The following is a 21,674-nucleotide window of genomic DNA, read 5'->3' as shown; positions in this document are numbered from 1 at the left end:
GCGAATTGCGGGCTTGTTGAGGCTGCTGTAGCGTTAGCTGGAAGGAGGGGTTTTGCGAGTGACCCAGTATAGCCTAAATAAGGATTTACCCAGAAATTTTGGGTCTGCATCATGGATCTCCCATCAAGTTGGAAGCTGCTGGGAGATGATGGCCCAGCTCTGGTAGGAAACTCTAATTCCTGACTTTGGTCTTTTAAACAGCTCCCTCTGAGCTTTCAGACTTACAGACTCTTCTCTGAAACTGGTGTCCTTGGATTGCCCATCTCAAGGAAGCAGCATGTGGTTGTTTCTGATTCCTGGCTCCTCATGGCTTTGACCTTACAAGGCCTGGCCCTGCACTTTGTAGCTTAGAGGTGTGGTTTGTGTCTGATCCTCTTCTGAGGATCCTCAGTTTTGTGCTCCTGGGACATTAAACGTGCAGAATTGTCCCCAAATCCCTTTGCACGTTATTCCTTGCTGGTGCCTCTCCATCTTGTCAGCTGGGGTTTGGGGTGGCCCTGCACATCTTCCCTGGCCCCCATGTCAGCCCCAGCCGATGCAGAGCACACCAGTGTGCTGCGTGGTCACGGCTGCTGCCCTCCCCTCGGCTCCCGGTCCCTGCAGTGGAAATCACTCCTGCCCAGGGATCCTCGGGAAGCAGGGATGGAGTTCAGGTCCCAGGAAGCTGACACTCCCTCAAGGTCAGGAGGAGGTTGTGACTCAGTAGCCAAGACTCTGCTTACTTCATGCCTGCAATGTAGCAGGACCATTTTAAAAGTAACCCCGTGTTTTCCCCGAGGAGCAATGTCATTGAGATGTGTTGCCTGAACACTGCGGTGGCCAGAAAGCAATTGAGACCTTCAATTCTGTTCTACTTTTAAAGAGCTTTCAATAAATCCAAGGTTTTTCAGTAATAGCTTTGCATTGCAATTATGTCTTTCTTAAATGTCATCCCGCAGAGAAATGCATTACGTGTCCCTTACCATGGAGAAGCACCGTGGATGTTTTGAACACGTCACCTTACCCATCTGACCTGTTGACTTTACTTTTGCTTGCTTATGGAGAAAGTCACGATTCTGTGCAGGTTGTGGCCAGCTCTGAGGGAAGATGCTGTTCCTCAGTCCCTGCCCTGTTAGAATAAAGTTTCTTTAACTGCTCCATGAGGATGAGTTCTCTGTGAGGTAGGCAGAACTGGTCTCCTGAGCTTGCTCCACCACATGGGCTGAGGTGCAGTGCCGTGGCTGTTGTGCAGACAGAAATCTCTGAGATGTTGATGTCATGTGGAACTTGATTTTGGGTCCCAGTGTTTCTTCTTTCTGAATGTTTGGGCATTTCTTTTCAAGTGATGTGTTCCAGTGCTTGTCTGTTGACACTTCAGTTTGCTGACTAAGAATTTAAGTGGCTCTTTGTATCATAGATGAGTAGTAGTGGAAAAGAATCAGCAGCCTTTGGAGAGCTGGGTGGCCTCAGGGCATCTGTGATGTCTGCGCGCACAGGAACATCTTCTGACCCACACGCAAACCAAAACATTTACTCCACCACCTCCTCCCAGAGGAAGGTCTCTGCGGTTCGCCACGTGTTAGTGTATTTGCTTTGATTTTTATGAGCTCAGAGAGGAGAGAGGTGCTTTTATTTATCAATATTTCCAGTTCCTGCAATCCTCTTCTAAGAGGCGGTTGCTGGTCAAGGCCGCCCAGAGGTTCCTCCAGTCGAGCCTTTCCAGGGTGACTGTGGACGTGATGCTCCAGAGCTGTGGCTTGATTTCTTCTCTCCGTGGAGCAGACCTGCCTCTCTCGAGCTGAGTGATGAGATGGATGTCTGTGTTCCTCTGAGCTTTCCAAGCGTGAAGTGCACAGCCAGCTCTGAGCCTGGAGTTGGACCAGCAGATCTAAGGGGATTTGTGGTAGAAATAGCCCTGGGGAAGGGACACCACAGAGAACATGTCTCCTTCTGGGGGACTTGCTTGTCCCTCTTGCCATGTCTGTCTGCCTGGGTTCCTTTGTGTGCCTCTTCCATGTGGGGATTTCCTGGGCTCTTCCTGCCAAGAGGGACACATCAAAGGGCAGCCAGAAAAAAAGCTGATACCTGCTGGTGCCAAGATGCTGTGGTGATGGGCTGCAGGGAGGACGGAGAGCGACATATGATGATCTCCCTTCTGAGCAAGTCAATGTGGCTGTCCCGGTGTGTGGCAGGGGAAAGGTGAGGCGGTACCTGTGTTTTACAGGGCAGCAGAGACAGGCTGGCTGTGTGGAAAAACAAGCTTCTGTGCCAGGTACCTGTGATGGTGAGGGGAAAATACCGTGGAGGAGGTGAGAATAACACCTTCTCCAGACTGGAGAAGCAGTGGACCCACCTGTGTTTGCAGATCTTGTCCTTTTCAGTGCTGCTCACCCGGTTGAGCAAATGTTCAGCAGATGTTTTGCTGTTCTCCTGTGTTTAATCTTTAAGAAATTGAGTGGATCCAGAGTGCAGCCTCAGACATATGACCATAGGAGGAAGGTGAGCTGGTTCATATGTAGCTGGTTCACCTCTCTTATGAGGACAGGCTGAGAGAGTTGGGGCTGTTCAGCCTGGAGAAGAGGAGGCTCCGGGGAGACCTGATAGCGGTCTTCCAGTACCTCAAGGGGGCCTACAAGAAAGATGGGGAAAGGCTGTTTAGTAGGGCCTGTTGCGATAGGACGAGAGGTAATGGTTTTAAAATAGTGGGGGGTAGATTTAGATTGGAAATTAGGAAAAAATTTTTTACGATGCGAGTTATAGAACACTGGAACAGGTTGCCCAGAGAGGTGGTGGAGGCCCCATCCCTGGAAACGTTCAAGGCCAGGTTGGATGGGGCTCTGAGCAACCTGATCCAGTCAGGGATGTCCCTGCTCCTTGCAGGGGGGTTGGACTAGATGACCTTTGAAGGTCCTTTCCAACCCTAGCCATTCTATGATTCTGTGATTCTATATGGCCAGGATGCTACCTTCAACCAGGACCTTCAGCCATCACGTGTCCTCCCGCCTGTGTTTGGCCACAGATGTTAGATTGTTCACAGCTGGTTCGGTGAAAGTTTGTGGATGAACTGCTTAAAAACTTGGACAATGCTTCTGTGGTTAGACAGGAGCTGTGCTCATTAGATGGCCAGCTGCCATGTGCCATTAGATGGTTGGGCCATGGCAAGCTTTTGATTAGTGCAGTCTGGGACGTGTTCACGCTAGCTTAGCTGATGACTGGAAAAGCATTGAAGGGCTTGATCCTGAGCACCCTGTCAGCCTGCCTATGTGGACACAACTGGTGGTAGCTCCTGAGCATGGCCTGAGCTGTTAATCGCAATGGGTGGGATCTAGCGTGGTCTCTGTGGCTCCCTCCCTTCCAAAGGTGAGACCCTGAAGTTGTGGCAGGTTCCCCAAGGGTACGTTACCTTGCAGATGGGAAGGGAGAGAGCCAGTGAGGGCAGTGACGGGGGTGGATCCAGCTTTCCCGACTCCCCATGGAGGGCCCTGGCACGTCCCCACTGAGGGTACCGGGGGCAGAGCAGCCCCGTGATGGGTGCTCACATCTGGTGTTGGAGACGGCCATGCTCACTGGGCTCTCCAAAGGCCAACCCTGGGCAAAACACTTGTCCTGCCGGAGCCCAGTGCCCCTCCTGAGGGATGGACAAGAGCATCGCTCTGCAGACGGGTGCTGGGGGGCTATGGCAACTTGCCCAGGGGGCCCGCTCGCCCTCAGCATTGCTGGAAACCACGGGAGTGAAGCCTTGCCCTGCCTGCGGTTGCCTGTGCTTGACTCCCGGGGAAAGCTCAGGCAGGTTTTTGCCGTGTAGACATAACAATTTGCAGCACATGGGCTGTCTCTCCCCGCTCCCCGAACCCCCCCGTCCCCCTCGCCTCCCCCGTGTTGTATGTTCCAAAGCGCACTGCGTTTTTTCAATCGGTGAATAACAACCGCGTACTCCGCTGTGCTGTGTTTATGTGGATTACGTCGCAAATTGCTGCTTCGGAGCCAGCTCGCTTGAGCGCTGCCTGCCCTCCCACGGGCTGCGCTGGGATGCACCGGGACTCGAGCGGCGCTGCTGGGAGCCGGCACCCTCCAGTACGGCCGGGGAGCGGGGCTGGGGGTGACAGGTGGGCTGGGGGTGCGGGGACGGGCGCCTGGGCCGGCACCGCGTGGGGAGATGGGAGCCTGCGCCGAGGCAGCAGCGCTTCAGATGGGTTTAAGTTTCGAAATGTCAGACTGTACCATTTATGCCTTCATCTTTCTTATTTATTTCAGCCATTATACAACCAGCCTTCAGACACCAGGCAATACCATGAAAACATTAAAATGTAAGTACGCGGCAATAAAGGCTCTTTTAAATGTCAGGCTGGGCGCTAGGCTGGAGCGGGAGGGATGCTCGGCAGCTCCCAGTCCCCGATGAGAGCTGCCAGGGAACGGCGAGTGCCCTTGCTGAGCTGGTGTTTGGCCGCTCCAGGTGCCTGAAGCACAAACAGCAGCTGGGAGCCGTCGCTTCAGACGGATGCCGAAGGGGCCGTTCGATTTTCCTCAGGGAGAGGGTGGACGCGGGTCCCGGACGGTGTCCTGGTGTTTTCCCCCAGCACGCTTGCCTCGAGCGTATGCTGAAGGACGAAATCAGGTGCCAGCGCGTCCGTGTGTGTGTTTGCGTGCAGGAAAGATGAGGTAAAATGAAAAGTTGCAATTACAATTAGGTTTTCCTAAAGCACCTCTTGAATGTCTGATAACAACTGGTTATTTCAAAGATACTTTACTGAGGCTTAGCAATCATCTCATTTGAATTATCACCTCGGTACACGATTTAATCATCAACCTGCGTTTAATAACCACAGTGACTTCCTGAACACAGAAGAAGCGTAACAGATAATGAGAATGGTGATGATTGTGATTAGTGTTGGAAATTTAAATAGTCCAGCCAGATCTGAAACTTTTATCTGGCTTGAATGAACCGATGATTGCTCTGAGCTGCCTGCAGCGTGTCTATTTTGGTATGGGCTCGGTCAGCTGGCGATAATAATCTTTAATGATCTATTAACAGAAGTTAATAATCTTTTGCTTTTCAGCGGTGTGTTAATTGATGCCAGGGGGATTCTAGGGAAAGAATTAATGTACCACTGCTGTTCTGCTCCTCGGCAGGGGAGCGCTGGAGGTGCTGGTGGTGCTGTCAGTCCCCAGGGGCTACAGGGAGGAGGAGGAGGGTTTGGTGATGTGACCCCGCTGCTTGACACCCAGCCCCACTCGGTTCCTGCTCCACCCAAGGCTTCCTGTGTCATCCAGGCAGTGCGCTCACTGTAGAACGTCCAAACCCCAGCAGGTCCCCGAGCAGCCTCGGTGCCAGCACCGGGCACGGGCACCCCAAATGCGAGGGTCGTGTTCAGGTGCTGGGTGTTGGCCTGGGCGCGGTAAACAAACCCAAGGCGCTGCTGTGCCGTGCGCCTCTGAGGTCGGGGAGCATCCTCTCCTGGTGGTGGGCGGGGAGGATGGAGAAGGCTTCCACAGGGAGGGAAAGGAGATGGAGAAGTCACTGGGAAACGATTGCTTTTCCTGCAGCTGAGAACTCCCAACAGCTTTTTGCGTCCAGACGTTTCCTTTGTGCCTTGTGTTGATGATGCATTTACCCATGGCCCTTTGAGCTTGGCAGACATCGCCGTGAGTCTCTGGCAAGGACTCCCCAGGATTTTAACACGTGTGTGCTTGGCCTGGGTCTTCTATCATCTCAGCCCTCTGGCCATTGTCCTCGGATGCGCTGCCTGCAAAGGCAGCTCTGGGGGGGGCAGACCTGTGCCTGCCATGCTGGCTGCCTCCCCCAGGTGTGCTTTTCTAGCTGCAAAAATGTAACAAAAAAAAAAAAAAAGGCAAACAAAACCAGAGCCACCCCCTCCAGCTCACTGATTCAATGCAGGACTAATGAAGTAGGTGGCAATTTTACTCTTGGGAGAGGTGATGATGCCTGGCAGCGGGTCCGTGCTCCCCATGGGCTTGCAGCCTCCCACTTTTGGAAGTCTCTTGCTGTCACTTCAGGGGGTTGGTGGCTATACAACCATCTTGTACAGCATCAAGTGCTGGCCCAAGGATGTGGTCTCCGTGTTGCTAGTTGTGACTGACCGGTGGCGTGTGGCAGTCACCGTCTCTCAGGGTCCCCTGAGCCGTGTCTCCTCTTGAAGGGCACCACGAAGGTGGCCGTTTCAAGCTGGTCGCTAGTTTTGTCCTTGAAAGAATGAGTTAAAAGCAGATCCAGTTCCTTCACCCACTATCCATTCCCCTGCCAATATTTGTGGGTTAGTGATCACATTTTCCTGTGATTTAAATGATTTCCTGTCCTCGGTTGCCGCCTGAAAGACGGGCGCAAATGGGAGGGAACTGACTGCGCAGGTCAGGAGTGAAACTGGTAATGAGACATGAAGCCCCGTCAAACCAGCTTCCCGTGCCTTCAGAGCGAGTGCTCCCCTCCATCCCTGCCTCCGTGGGCATCCGTGGGGTTATCCCAACCCCGGGCAGTGAGCGCTCCCCCGGGGCAGCGACAGAGCAAGGAGAGGCTGGAGCAGGCAGGCTGGGGGGTTGACGTTCACTGTGATTAACGCTGCAAAAATACGGGAAGGAAACCACACATGTTAATGAAAAGCCTCCGTCTCCTCCTTCCAGAAACCTCGCAATTAGCTGCCTTCAGCTGGCTATTGATGCCAGCCGAGCGCGTTCACGGATCTAGGTCAGCAGAAGGCCCTTGAGTGATCTCAGCTCCAGATGTTTGCTGCTTTTGACCGTGGGCCTATCTCGGAGGTCCTGGGGTCTCAGTTGCACTTTGCTACTTATTGGTGGATGAGTGGAGAAGTCTGTGTCCTGTTCTCTCCTCTCTTACGTCCTTTCTGCACATTAAAGGACACTGGATGCTTGGGAGGCAGATACAAAATCAAGATTTCAGTGATTCTTCAAAGCAGATGATTCAGGGTCCTTTGACCAAGAAGAAAAGAAGTTAAATGTCTCCATTTGGACCAAGTCACCCTTGGGTGTTCAGATCATACCTACAACTTCTCTGCAGGCTGCATTTGAAGATATTTTTTGTTCTTTCCTCCTTCGTAATGAGCAGCTTCTGCTCCGTAGCCCGGAGGTGGCTGTTTGGCAGGACACAGGTTCAATCCTCAGGGTGCTGGGAGATGCCAGCCAGATGCACCGGCAGGACAACTGCCAGGACACCACCGGTTGTGTTTTGCCAAGGTGTAACTGGATGCAGATTTTTCTGAACAGCTTCACCCTGCATAGATACAGTCACGATGAAGAAGTCTTTTGGCACGTTGCTGGAAAATTATCTAGGTTGCGGTTCTGTCCGCAAAGCGTCACTGTATGCCGGCTGCGTTGTGCCAAATAGAAACTGCTCCCACCTGACTCCGGTTTGGAGCTTCATACCTGGACACAGGAGGATGGCCAAGCTGCTACTATTCACAAATACCTTTTTCCTTTTTTTTTTTTTTTTTTAAACATTTCCTAGGGTGGATTTTTTTTTCTCAGTTGAATGTTTGCAAGCGTCAGTGGGAAGGCGTTTGAATGTCACAAAGCCAGGATTCCTCGATTTCTCTCCAGCAATACTCTCCGCCTTGCAACGCTCATTTAATTCTTCCTGCTTGCTTGCTTTGCTTTTCAGCTGGGATGAGTCACTTATGCTAACAGAGCTGACTGGGGAGTTAAGGGGAGAATTTCTACTCTAAAATATTACCGGTCTCTTATTTTCATGGAGTTCTATGGCCTGTCTCCTATTCAGTACAGTTAAAATTAATTTCATGCCCCAGTTCATTCCAGTGTTCGCAGCTTCAGAAGCTTTTAAGTCCATTTAGCTGCCTTGCTGCGCGCTGTTACCCGTCTGCTTGGGTCCCTCCGGTTCACCTGCGAGCGCGGGCTGCGGGTGAATGTGGTTAATTTTGTATGCCGCATCTGCCGCGGGATCTGAGGCACCGTTGAGGGGTTTGTGCCGAAGATTCGACCTGCCTGTGACGGGACCGCGTCCTTTCCGTTTCACATACCTGCGTCGTTGGAGGGAAGGGCTCTGGTGCTTTCTCAGCAAGAGAGCAGAGAGCAAGGCAGCGTTTGGAGTGCTCTCATTTTGGTAGGGATGGGGTGAGCTTTGCCCCCGTAACTAGCTTGGCATGGGCTGTCTTTCAAGGGGTGGATTTTTTGGCTTTGCAATGGACTGACAGGTTCCTTCAAGATGCGTTGCAGCCCTGAAGACAACTAGAGACCACTTGAATGATTCTGCATCGGGTGAGGGGGTTGCAATGATTCATTAGTTTGGTTTTTAGATTTTGCTGAAATACAACAACAAATACAGAGGACACTTGTGCACCAGTTAAGCACTGGTGCATCTGGTCTGGGTCTCTTATTTCAGTGTTTCGCCAGCTGGGTGAACAAGGATGAGAGCTGCTCTGTCTACCCTGCCACGGTAGGGGTTTTGCATATTCTCCAGACTCCTGGCACCAAAGATATTAACCCTCTCTCCTCAAAGTGTTTGAGAAATGACAAGATGTTGTTCACCTGAGCAGAATCAATTACCTTCTCTCTATCTGGAGAGATATTCTCCGAGGGACCCTTCATCTCTACGGCAAGAGATTCCTGCTCGGTCAGCCGTGAAGAACAGCTCGGTAGGACTCTCCTCCCCGCTTCCTGAAGCGCTCATCTTGAAATCATAGTCTGTGGGGTTTGTGTTTGAAAGGAAAATGTGAGCTGCTGAGCCTTGAAAAAGCACCCAAAAGGAAAACTGGAAGGAGCAGGGTGAGTACGTGCAAGGTGCTGTGCGTAGGGTTTGCTTTAAATCTTCTTCCAAGAGCTGCTCCTCGCTGTTACCCTGAAATTCAGAAACAGTGGAGTGAAACCGGGCTGCGTCCCCCTGAGGTGCTTGCAGAGGAGCCGGGCTCTGTGCGTACGGTTAGAACAGACCAGGGCTCGGTGTGCTGCCGCTTCCTTGCGTGGCCGGATCCAGCAGCAGCAGAGCTGTGTGCACTGTTTGTGTTTGCGCATCTGCGCTGCTGTCTGCAGCTGATAGCTTTTCTGGCGGGGGGAACTTTGCCTCTGCACAGTCAAAAGCTGAAGGCTGGATTTTCAGAGAGATTTGGGGACTTCTGAGTATCTTTTTAAAATGCCTCTCCCCTTTCTCCCAAAAGAGTAGAACAGCTTTCTTCTGAAACTCTACTAACTGCAGCTTTCCAAATCACTTGTCACTTTGGAAAATTTCAGTCAGCTTGTCATTACTGGCTGTTGGGGGGTTTTGGTGGCACTGGATTGCCTCTGAATTTATAGTGAAAGCCTGACAGGTAACACAAATGCTCTTCCAAACCCTGTCATTACTAATGCATTCTCTTCCAGGTCTTTTTATTAGTGCTTGTAGACATTTTCCTCATTAGAAATTCACCTAGCAGCCCCCCATTCATCCCATTCAAGGTTTCTCATCTCTTTTATTCTCTATTCGCATGCACTAGGGCAGAAGTATTACCTTGCAGTGAATTACTAAGCGATGGAGATGCACACTGCAAGCTTCTGCTTCTTTCTCTTGCCAGTGCAAAGCCAGGTACTGGTTTTGCGTAAACGATCATGCAACGCTTGGGCGTGGAGTATCAGCTTGGGCTTTGAGGCAAGGCAGAGCCATTGGACATGTGCCTGAGCGATGGCCGGATACGCTCCTGCACTCTCACTTGTCGCATTCTGGTCCTCAGCGCATAGGTGCTAAAGGGGATGGGCGTGAAGTTCCCACCCGACGTTCAGAACTGTGGGTGTGGGTGTATCTGCTGCCCAGGAGAGTCACTTGAGCATCTCAGTGGGAACATCTTCACAAGGAGATGGCACTGCAGGGACGTGGCCAGGGCAGGCTCTGGTAGCCAGGTGCCCATGTTTGCCAAGGCATCTCCTTGGAGCACAAGCTGTGTGAACCACCGAGTGAATTAACAGCGCAAACCTTTTCATTAATTATAATGATGACTTTGGACCGCCAAAGCTTGAACGTATTTTGGACCTGCAGGACGTTATTTGAGACGCTGGGAGACCTTCATCTGTATGGCTTCTTTCTCTTGAGCATTGCTTGTGGGCACAGACACAGCCCGCCTGACCGTACGTCCGAGTTACAGCCCTCTGCCGCGCTGTTCTCAGCGGCACTGATGGTGCTGGGGATTCAGTCCATCCCAGTGCTGACGGGCTCTGGGGTAAATGAACTAAAGATCTGCTTGGCTTTTCTTCCTCAGAAAGCATTTCTGAATATTTCAAGGTAACTGCTCGGAACAGCTGGCTCTGCAGGAACGTGCCCGGCCGTAGGGTTAATGGGTTACGGTGTATGACCAGAGCTGCGTGCTCTGCCCATTTCAGAGCAAGGAGACGAGCAAGCGTGGTGACCCGTGACAGGGTGACCTGCTCCCTGCCCTCTCTGCAGGGAGCATCGCAGCTGCAGCGACAGGGCATCAGCGCCTGCCCTGAGCTGCGGCTTGGGATCCTCATGCTGGCGACGCACAGGAGCGGCCGTACCTGGAGATGTGTAACTCTTCGTTGATTTCACCTTGGAGCGTTCTTGCTGTGCTCCCTGGGTCCCATGGTTTGTGGATCTCCAGTCTCACTGGCAGTGCTTTGTTGGGTTGGAGTTGCCAGGAGGCTCTTCCGTTTCCGACCCTCGCCTGTGTGAGCGATCTTGACGTACAATGGCTTTGCCAGCTGGTCGCTGCCTGCTTCCCCTCGCTCTTTGCGGGCTTGATCCCTGCTTTGTTTGTGCTGGCTGTTTGACGAGAGACTTTCCTGTGTAATTAAATACCCCTGATTAGTTTTGATCAAATAGCAAACTTCCTTTCATCTCGTCTTGCACCGGCTGAAGGTCTCTGCAGGCGGGCTCGGCCAGGTGTGCTGCAGTGCATCGGCTCTTTGTATCCTTGGGATTCTTATCCCAGGGCCTTGGCAGTGTCCACACGTACGTACGCACCAGCAGCGACACGCATGCGTGCACGCACGCCCTTTGAAGACCGCAGCCTCCGGAAGGATCGTGGCCAAGTCATTCATGTGGACCTGAGCCAAGTGACTCAAAAGTCAGGAGTTACAGGTTCTCGCCTTGACTGGCTCCATTGTGAAAGCCAGAAAAACAAAAGCGACCTTGTGCCGAGCTGGTTAAGGTGGAAGCGGCCACTCCCACAGGGCTCCTTTGCTGTGCTTGGACTGGGAGATACGTTTCACTTGGTGGTTTGGCGGTTGGCTCTGAGAACCATGCTCAGGTATGGGGCTCACTAGTTAGGCCCGTGGGGCTGTGGGACGAGGATGAGTTATGCAAGGACAAAGAGTTCTTGTGGAATCACAGCCAAAATTACAGATAGTGTTTGAATCCTGCTTCCTGTGCTGGTGGCAGGTGATACTCGGACATCAGGCTTTGAGTTTGGTGTAACTGATGTGGTCTCTGTTTCCTCCTGCTGCCAGGCAGTGCTTGCAGGGAAGTGCTGGGGACTGGTGGGGCTGCCCCAGGCTGCCTGCCTGGGTCGTGCTCCATTTTTGACTGGTGCCTACTACCGGGATTCTTGCTGCACTTGTCCAGTTGATACCTGGCCCCTAAAACGGGGAACCTGCTGCTTCTGAGAGCCTCTGCCATCCCACGCTGCAAACAGATGGGCCTCTAGTGTGGGAAAAGCCTCAAATCACCCACAGCCTCTGCAGCAAGCTCGCCTTACCCTCGCCCCGCAGGGATGGTGGAAGGAGATCGTCATCGGCTTAGTTCACCAGCAACAAGGACAGAAATCCTTGAAGCGTTTGCAGAGAAGCTGAGTGGAGCGGAAGCTCTGGGCTCCTGATATGAGGCTACCTCTCCCAGAGTGTGGCCAAGAGGCTCCGTTTTGGGGACTGTCTGGAGGTGACTCCATGCTTGAGGTCAGTGTCTCTCTGGAGAAGGCTGTGGCAGTTGTGTGTCCCATACTGGCCAGTGCCCCCCCCCTCCCTGCAGAGGAGCAGAGAAGGTGCAGGAAAAGCTCCTCTGGTGACCGAAGAGCTGGAATAGCTTTTGGCACGGAGGAGGTAACTGGATGTGGTGTCCTCCCCCTGGAGAAGAGCTGCCTTCAGAGGGAAGTGTTAGAATGGGACTGCACTGAGGCAGGCGAGTGCGAAATGCGTATCGAGCATGTCACTGCAGCCAGCGCTGGGGGACGCAATGTGAAGCTGAGAGCCCAGCAGAACAAAGGTCTTTTCCCAGAGGCGCACCAGGGAGCTGTGGAGCCCACGGCCACAGGAAGGGCAGAAATGCAGGTGGGTTCCAGCAGTGATTAGATGGATTGTTGACCACAAGGATGGGGATGTGCCACCTGGCAGCCCCCAAACACCAGCTGGCCAGAAGCTGGGTGAGCTCCATGTCTGGCTGGGTCCCTCCCAGCCCTGCTTCTGCCAGGACGGGGAACTCCCACGTCTTCCCGGCCTGGTGTGGTGTGTGATGTGCCAGCCCAGCAATACTTCAAACTGTCCACAAGAGTCACTGTTGCTTTATCTAAGGAGCCTCCATTCCTTCTGCTCGTGAGCGGCTCGATTCCTTCATCCCGTAGAAGTTCAGGTCTCTATCCATGATGCTTTCGTTGTCCCCCAGCAAACCGCAGGCAGGGAGCCGCAAGCATTGGGGCCATCAAGGAGGGCGGTGAGAGGCTGGTGCTTTGTAGGAACCTTTCCCCTGTGCTGCTCCGCGCCGGTGATTTCGGTGCGAGGCCCCCAGCAGCCAGCCCTTCCCTTCCCTGCTGGCGCCGCAGCAGTTGTGCTTGGCTCTTTGATTTGCCCAGGGAGCACGGCGCGTGCTTCGGAGGCGTGCGGCCCGAATTAACCTCTCTGCAAATGGTTTCCAAGTAACAGCGGTACCTGGAGCAAGATGAACGGCGAGGCCTATTTATATTTACCAAAATTGTATTAACCTTTGAAAGGTTGACCTTATGCAAAAAAAAAAAAAAAAAAAGGTGGCAAAAACATTTAGGGCGTGAGGAGGTTGTTTTGTTGTTTTTAATCCTTTCAGTCTTTGATTACTTCAGCCTTGGCGGTGATAAACACACACAGGCTTTCAAGGCATTCCTGATTTTTGCAGCTGCGGAGCCATTAAGCCTTTGCCTGCGTTCGTGTTTTCAAGGTCAGCCATGATGCAAAACTCAAGGCAACCCATCAGCTGTGTAAGAGCTGCTAATTTTCTTCATTTTCTCTCCTGCCTCCGGGTAACTCGTGTGGCAGATCCAGCAGCAGCAGCGTGTCCAAGCCCCACGTTGCTCCCGGATGTCACCCGGATTGGCAAGAGGAGGGCAGGGGGTGATGTAGTTGTGCTGGCCCCAAGGGACAACCCACCACCCCTTGCTTGGTGATCCCATGCATGCTCATCACTGGCATCACCCCAGCAGTTTCTCTGAGTTTCCATCAGAACTGGAATAAACAAACAGGAATGTGTCGTTTGGGCACATCTCCTGTTGGAGCGTGTTCGTGCGGAGCTGAAGCCTTGGAAGGAAATCCATCCGATGGGGTCTCTGCGGGAGGAGTGCCTGCCCGCTGTGGTACTGCGTGGCGCTGGAGCTGGTGCCGAGAGCTCGCCACCTGCAATGCGAGGGGATGCGGGAGTGCGCGAGGAGCCGGGGCTCGGTCAGGTGGAGAACCCGTGGGTGGGCAGAGGAGCGGAGGTGTGTAGGGCTGGCAGACGGATGCTGGATGCTGCTAGACCAGCCTCGCCTGCGGGTCTGGAGATGGATGCTCTGGAGCATTCGGTACAGCACAGCCCCACTCCTCGTTTCTCATGCCTCCCTACCTGCACAGACGTCATTGCAGCTCCGTGCCTCGCTTTCCCTGTTTTTTACAGGCAAGTGAATGCTTTTTGCACAGAGGTGAGCGGTGAGGTGTAGCCCAGCCAGTTGCCTGCAACAACTTTGAGGCTCCTCGGTGGATGCACCACACAGACAGAGACAAAAGCCAGCGGTGTTGTGTGATCCGGTAGGGAGAAGCCTTTGGCAGCAGTGTTCAGCTTCTCGTCCTTGTAGTGCAGCCCAGAACAACAGCAGGTCCTTTGTAAGCATGCCGTCAAAAAAGAGCAAAGTCAGAAAGTGCTCCATGTGTGGATTTATTAGATTTTTTTATTTTTTTTTTTCCCCTGCCCAATGGTCAATGCCATTTTGATTTCTGAAACAGAATCAAAGGATGTGGCTTGGTATTCAAGCCCTCGTTCAGGAAACCGTTGTGGATCCAAGGGTCGGCTCTGCAGGAGCCTTCAGCCCCATCGCTTGGCTGTGCCTCCTGCCGGTGCTGGTGCTGCCCGGAATTGGGAGTGCGCGGGGGTGTGGGGCCGTGTGGCTCGAGCTGGGGGTACTGGAGTCTGATCCCAGCCGGTAGCTGGTGTTTTCTCTTCACAGGAGGAGTTATGAGTGGCGCTTGCTAGTGCTGCCTTAGAAATAAAAGTCTCTTTTTGCACCAAAGCATTCGTGGCAGAGTTGAAGGGCATGAAGGTGGAGGAGAAATCATCCCTGTCCCAAATCCTGCTGCTGTTCCTCTAGCACCTGTACTTGATCTTGGAGGTAGTGATGGATGAAGACCCCACACCCGAGGGATTAGTGTCGCAAATAAACCCGGTTATTGGGTGCCAGGATTAACGGCTGGGATGCCCCGATGCGCTGCCGGAGTGGAGGTGCAGCCTTGGCAGTGGGCTGGAGGGACCGGGGGTCCCCAGGGCAGCACTTGCTGCGGGTTTGCTGTCGTTCCCGGTATGTGCCAGTGCATGGTTCAGTGGTGTAGCGAGAAGGGAGTCTTAAAAGTGAAAAATTTTTATACTTTCTGTGATGTTTTCCATCGTTAAATTTATCCAGGACTGTCCCCATTGTTTCTTTAAGGGAGCTGGACCCTCTGTCCCTCCCAAGCAGTCCCTTCTGCTGCTGCTGGGGTTAGGGATCGAGGAGGGGAGCAGGGTGTTCGCTAGCTGGGCGGGCAGGGGAAGGAGGAAGCAGCGAGGTTGTCTCTCCATTGTGCTAAATCCTGCGGAACACGTCTACGTGAGACTGTTAAGCTCCTGATCAGGAATTACACGCTGCAGCTCTGCCTTTAATGGGGATAAAAGACTTAAGGGAACTCCTTTGCCCTGGTCTCTCCCTTGTACCTAGAGATTTTATTGCTGGCAATATCAGTAACAGGACCAACTGCAGGAGCTGCGCTCTCAGGGTCGTGCGGCCTTCCCGGTGCCTTGCTGCGTTGACGCTGCTTCCCTTTGAGCAATTCTTTCACGCTGCCTTCAGAAAGTCAAAAGAAGAAAGCAGGGGGACGTCTGGGGCGGACACCGGCTTCGTTGCAGTTGCAGTGGCTCGTTTCTCTCTTGAGGTCCCAATTCTGCAAGTAGCTGGACTCTCCTGGTTTGTTTGCAGCTCCGTTAGGCACGGCTCCAAGAAAGCGAGAGGTTAGGAGATCTGTGCTGCAAGCCCTGCCGCAGTCCTGCCTCCTTATCAGCCCTCGGAGCCCGGGGTGAACGACCCCTTGGGAGCACGTGTGCGCTGGCAGCTCCTCGCTGCTGGCTCTGCGGACCGGGGCGGCTTCGGGCGACCTCTGCTCGGGGAGGGGGGCTGGGGGTGAGCCACTCCCTGCCATGCCTGAGCCCTCCAGCTTTTGGGACACCGTTGGGTTTTTGCAAATCAAAACATAAAAATAATAAAGAAACAGCCTGGCCGGTCGGTGAACGCAGAGCTGAACATCTGCCCACGTTCAGTGCTGCGCACACCGTAAATGTTTGCAGAATGGAGAGTTTATCATTTTAGTCCTGGTTTTACCAAGAGATGTGGATGAAGCTCCTCGCGTTGGAGGGTTTGTTGGTCTTTCTCAAAGCTGGCGCGCGGTCCCCAGATAACCGTGTTTGCGGCTCTGAAGCGATGCCGTTCTGAGCTGAGGTGGAAGCTGCGCTGCGCGCTCCTTTGGGAGTAGGGAGAGCCAGGCTTTGGATTTTAGCCATCTGTTGATCAGATCTCATCTTTTTTTTTTTTTTTTTTTTTCCCCTTTACAGAAACCAGGCAATGCGGAAAAAGTTAATTTTGTACTTTAAGAGGAGAAATCATGCTCGCAAACAGTGGGTAAGTGATTCCCTTGTCCCTTGTTCTATACGTATAAAGCGGTGTCGTTTGTTACACGAAAAAAGACATTTTCCAGCAGAGAGGTGCTGGAGCTCAACACTTTGCCTGTTGCATTGCTGTGGCATCTCTTAGGCTTAAAATAATGTGGCTGTAAAGAAGAGCTCCCGATCCCGCTGCAGGCAGCACCTCTCTCCGCAAGTACCTCCCGCAGAGCAAACGTGGGGGCTGGCTTAATCACAGCGGAGCCCGTCATTGATCTCAGAGAGCCTGTTCACGGCGTAAATGTCTGTTTTGTGAGTAACTGAGCCCAAAGAGAGGTGTGAAACAAGCTGACTCTGCTTCTGGTAAACGCTCTCAAGGCTGATCTGACTCTTTCCAGCTGACCACTGATCGATGTTCTAGGAATTTGTGGTTTGAGACAAAAATCAAGCCCTGGCCGGTTCATTTCTAGGCAGCTTTGCCTGTGAGATTGTGTCAGTGTCCTTCAAGGAGGTGATTCTGGGTTAGGTAAGGGGGAAGGTGGGGTTTGTGATGAGACTTCGAAGACGTTTGCAAGTCGCTAGTAAATGGAGGAGGAAGTTTGAGTGGGATTTACAGGGTTTGTATGTTTTTGGTGCTGACTGTTGCCTGTGGAGTTGCTGGGAGGTGGAACCAGCATGGAAGGGGAAATGCCAGAAGCAACCAATGGTCTCCACCAGGAAGGTGATTTTTGCGATGTCTTTCCTCGAAGGGTGATTCAGCTCACGACGCCAGGCTTCACATTTTACGTGGAAGATGTACATAGTGGTTCCTGACTCGGTGTCTGTTCTGGGGCAGGCTCAGGTGCCAGTGTTAGCGTCTTAAGTTGCAAATGGTGCAGTTTCTCGATGTCTTTGGTGCTGGTTTTGGACAGGAGTGCTCTGGTTGGGAGGAATCATTGGGAAAAATTTAAAATAATGAGCCTAGGAAGTGGTTTGAAGGCTTTGCCTTTAAAAGTAGCTTCAATACAGATGTTTCTGAGCCAGCAATCAAATTATTTTCTTATTTATGGTGAATAAATGTTCCTTTTCTTTCCTGTGCTTCATTTTTCCCCTCTGTTTTGTAGCAATTTTCCAAAAGCCACAAATCCTGCACTCCAAAGGGATGGTTGTGTCTTCCGTTTGTGTCTGAATACATGTTTATTTAATCTTATTCATGATAAAACTTCTTCCAGGTTTCAAGTAAGGGGCTACAGGGCTGACACCTTCAGCGTGAGCCGTGTGGCACTCAGGTCCTGCTCGGGGCACCTCGCCTGCCGCAGCCGAGGACTCCTGCAGTGGTGGGAAGTGGATCGATATTCCCTTCCTCAAAAGAGGGATTGCAGAGCATCGTGTTTGGGTTTGTTGGAACCAGAAGGGAACTGCCCAGGAGCTGCTTTCTGGTGGAAACGGCCGGTTACGGCGCTCGATCTAGAGCGAGTTGCTCTGTTGTGAATATCGAGGAGCTGGGGGAAAAGGTTTAATTGGGCTGCAAGGACACGGTTCCTAAAATGCAGCTTGCGGTAAAGTCGCCTGTCATGCAAAATAGGTGAATTTCTGCCAGGCGGTTTATTCAGTGTCCTTGAAAGGGGATTTTTCAGTTTAGGGAAGCATTTTGCCTATTCTACAAAATAGGCAACATACGGTTGCTGAATTTGCAAAGTGAATACATTTGCTGATTCTGTTTGCAAAATGGGTACGCTTAGCTATTTTTCTGCCTATTTTGTAGCAGACCCTATTTTTAGCAAAGCCTATCTACGTGCCAGCGTTTCTTTCTGGCTCTTTGACTTTCTAGGGTGCTGTCGCTGCCCAGGGCTGGCTGGAGCAGGGTCAGAGCTCGGTCCCCGCAGGGTCCAGCCACACAAGGGGATCTGAGCGGCTTCCTCCTGCCTCCACCGAGCTTGGCGCAGTAGAAGACATTTAATTGCCATCAGAGGGATGATGCTGCAGAGAGAGAAGGGTAAAGGGAGCTGTTCTGGCTGTGAGAGCTTTATCTCCATCAGCCAGGGAAACAAAACCGTGGGGCTCGCGTAGGAATTGGACTGGTTCCTCCTGTCACCTCCGCTCTTCCCCTCGCCTCCAAAGAGTGGCTCCGCTCCCTGGAGCTGCGAGAGCGTGGGCTGCGGGAGGGCTCGGGCTTGGCACAGCCTACAAACTGCCTTCAGCTGCTACGGCGGCGTTACTATTCATCCATTTTTAGATACGCATGTCAAGTCCGATTTGGCTCGCCATCGCTTTGTGTGATTGAGAGGCTGATGGGCTGGTGAGCCCGGCCGGGAAGGGGAGCAGAGGAAGCACCGATGCTAAAAGCTGGCGCAGACGGTTGCTCAGGAATGGATGCACTTGCTTAAGGCTGCTCAGAGGATGCTTGAAGAAGGAATAGATGCTCCTGCTCCTGAAGTGCCTGACGGGGAGCTTCTTCTGGTGATTGAGCTGTGAAGATCTGGGGAGCATGCAGTGCTGTAAGGTGCCTGTAATCTTGGCTTTTGAAGGATGGCAGAAGATTGCAGGGAGGTGGTAGTCCAGCTGGACTGAAAAACGCTTGGTGAGGATGCTGCAGGCCAGCCCTGCTGCGGTGGGGTTTAGAGCTTGCGTGACGGGAAGGATCTCTCTGCTCCGTGGTGGGAAGGGGCTTTAAGAAAGCAGATGCAAGTCAGAAGCGTTCGGCTGGTCCGTAACTGAGCTGTGCTCTGGAGGGCTGAGTCGTGTGAGCAGGGAGCTTTGGTACTGCCTGCTCCGCTGCCAGGGTGTGAGCGCGCTGCTGGGAAAATCAGCAGTGTGATGTGAATGTTGCTTTTTCCATCGCAAATACCAGTTCCTTAAAAGAGGAATTCTAAAGACTTTGAGTTGTCCAAATTGTGGAGGAAGAGGAAGAAAAAGAGCCGCTCTGCTGCAAAACAGCCTGGCAGCTGTGCCAGGACCAGGGCAGTGACAGTGCGGGACCCAGCGCTGGCTCATTCCCACGAGGGATGAAAAATCCTTCAAAGCCTGGAAGCTTTTCACCAGACCAAGCCCTTTTGCTGGGCCGTCCCCGGGCCACCCCGCAGGCTGGCACACAGCACGGGGCACCGGCTGCCTCCCGGCGCTGAGGCTTGGTAAACTTTGCAAAGTATTTTTAGCCTCTTCCCAAGCACGACGCTCTGAAAGCAGGAGGATGTAGCAGATTTGCTGGCAAGGTGGGAGCTTTCGTTTTCAGGGGGTCGATAGCAGCGCTTCAGGAGGGGTAAAAACAGAGCGGCTGGGATTTCTGGGAGCTGCCGCCGTTTGTTGGCGTTACGTATAGCTCCTCGCCCGCGGCGCAAAATTCCTTTTGACAGTTTTCAGGGCATTTTTCTGTTGGTTTCCGTTCCTGGCTTTCATCTTACGGCTGTTTCCTTCAGCTCCTGCTGAAACCCAAGCATCTTCTGTGCATCCATTCAGACCAAGGAAGCCTCTGGCTTTGGGCATGCAAGTGGGAATTCATTTTTTGGAGGGAGGGCGTGTTAGTCTGCATCAGCCATGGGATATCGTGTTCTTTGTCCACCTCACGTTATTGCCGAGGGCCACAGAGCTGCCAGTGCTTGGGATCCACGGCACGACTGGCCTTCTTGTCTCGGGATTACCCAAGTGCCTCCTGACCTGGAATTGGGCATTTCCATCCATTTGGTATTTTTTTTTTACCTCTCCTCTTTTTTTTTTTTTTTTTTGGGTGGCTGAGAGCGAGCGAGACGAGAGCAGAGTGCATTTGGAAAGTCCTACAGCCTTGGACTTCCCTCTGGTCGTTGGACAGCGATGGCAAGAGATGAGTGTATTTCTTTGAAATCTGGATTCCCCCATCTCTGCCCGGCGCGGTGCCGAGCCATCCGTTCTGGAAAGCAGCGCAGGGGGAACGGAGGCGACCTGGGGTTTGCCATTGATTATTTTGCAGAGCGACATCTGCTTTCGCTTCCTAATTTGGGGCCTAGAAGGCATTTGTTTCATTCAAAATGAAACCTTAAAACCGCTTCTGGCCGCCCAGCTGCTTTCACCTGAGGCTGGGCACCATCGCTCCTGTCACGGCTGTGGCCGACATCTTGGTGTGGGCCTTGCCTGTGTGAGGGATCCTCCTCCAGCAAGAGGGTGGCTGGAGGTGGGAGGAGCGATTCAGGGAAAATTTGTGTTGCAAATGATATTGTAATGTTATGGTTGCTGGACTGGTCCCATAAATACTGGGGAGGAGTGTGGTGCTGGACCTGTGTGGACGGCTGGGTGGTTGTACCATGGGGATGTCACCCGAGGGGACACGGCGTTGGAAGCCCTTTGCAGTGCCGTGTTTCAGCAGAGCCTGGCTTTGCCGTCAGTGGGGATGCGCTCATCCCGCTCCTGGGCCGAAATGGAGGAGCAGCAGCTGGCAAAATGCTTTTGTTTTCCGGAACGGTGGAGGAGCTGGGGGCATCACGGTGCAGACGGGCCACCACACCGTACGGCCTCGGACAGGAGCTGGCTGCCTGGCTCTGGGTTTTGGGGAGCCAGGCCTCTGTGCTGAGCTGTCCTGTGGCCCCAGTCCTGTTGGCGTTGCCGGCGTGGAGCCATGGGCGCTGGGGCCAGTGTGAGTGGGAAGGGGTTGCCCAGCTGTGGACGCCTCGGCCAGCCTCTCCCTGCTCACACGATGGGGACCTGCTCTCCTGCCCTCCTGTGTCGCTTCCCAAGGCCGTGTTTCTGTCCTTTCTGCTTGGTGGCCTCAGGCAGGTGACTTGCCCTCTAGCCATGTGTGGCCAGCTGGGCTGCCTCCCCAGCACTGGGGCTTTGGTTGCTGAATCAAGCACCCAAGGTGCTGGAGGGTGCTCAGGCAGAAGCTGTGGTGAGCGGGCAAAGCCACACTGGGCCAGAGCCATGGTTTCATCAAAGATGGTGGGACTGGAAGGGAAAAGCCTGAGGGTACCTGATGGCCTTTCTTGAGAATTTACCCGTGGGTTGGTCCCAGACCCTGGAATGTGTCCATGTCCTCGTGAACCGTATTTCTTTAAGGAACGTGACTCATGCTCAGCCGGAGCAGCCGCCGAGGGACAGGCCTGGAGGAGCTGCCCTTCCCAGGCACATCTCCTGAGCTCCCTCTCTCCCTCTGCCCTTTCAGGAACAGAAGTTCTGCCAGCGCTATGACCAGCTGATGGAGGCCTGGGAAAAAAAAGTAGAGCGCATCGAAAATAACCCCCGGCGCCGCGCCAAAGAGAGCAAAGTGCGGGAATACTATGAGAAGCAATTCCCGGAGATCCGGAAGCAGCGGGAACTGCAAGAGCGCATGCAGAGGTTAGAGGAGAAGCGGTAGGAAGGGGCTGAGCTGGTATCAGACAGCCTTTCTCTTTTCTTTGGGTATGGGTGTGGGATTTGTTTGTGGGAGGAGCGGGCTGAGATGTCTGTTGGTCCCTTTTCTCCTCTTCTCGTTGAAGGTGGAAGCCAGCAGACAAGCAGATTTGCTGCTTTGTCCCCAGGGTGGCTCAGCGCAGAGCCAAGAGAGAAGGAAAAATGTCAGGAGTGTAGTTGCCCATCTCCCCTCTGCTGCTGGTCTCCCAGCTGGCCACGTTGGAGCAAGGGGCAGCTCTCTTCTGCCGGCTGGTGTGACGGCACCGATTGCTGCCTCACTGGTGGGCCCAAACGGAGATGTACAACACGTGCAGATGGATTTGGTCATGTCGCTGAT

The 21,674-nt window shown here is 53.1% G+C and overlaps 1 protein-coding gene across 9 annotated transcripts in view; it reads left to right on the top strand.

Annotated features, from left to right (window-relative positions):
• The window catches only part of NCOR2 (nuclear receptor corepressor 2), a 239,535-nt gene that overhangs the window by 133,485 nt on the left and 84,376 nt on the right, over positions 1-21,674 (top strand). For 5 of the 9 annotated variants that reach the window (XM_086761828.1, XM_086761829.1, XM_086761833.1 and 2 more), the window contains exons 8-10: positions 4,234-4,286; positions 15,956-16,022; positions 21,111-21,298. In XM_086761828.1, coding sequence (XP_086617954.1) covers positions 4,234-4,286; positions 15,956-16,022; positions 21,111-21,298 — 308 coding nt within the window. The remainder of the gene's footprint in view (positions 1-4,233; positions 4,287-15,955; positions 16,023-21,110; positions 21,299-21,674) is intronic. The other 4 variants (XM_086761836.1, XM_086761831.1, XM_086761837.1 and 1 more) reach the window with 1 other exon arrangement.

The sequence above is a fragment of the Chlamydotis macqueenii genome, chromosome 17 (genome assembly GCF_036417535.1).
Source record: "Chlamydotis macqueenii isolate bChlMac1 chromosome 17, bChlMac1.mat, whole genome shotgun sequence".
NCBI lineage: Eukaryota > Metazoa > Chordata > Aves > Otidiformes > Otididae > Chlamydotis > Chlamydotis macqueenii.
This window is presented reverse-complemented; position numbering and strand designations above follow the sequence as displayed.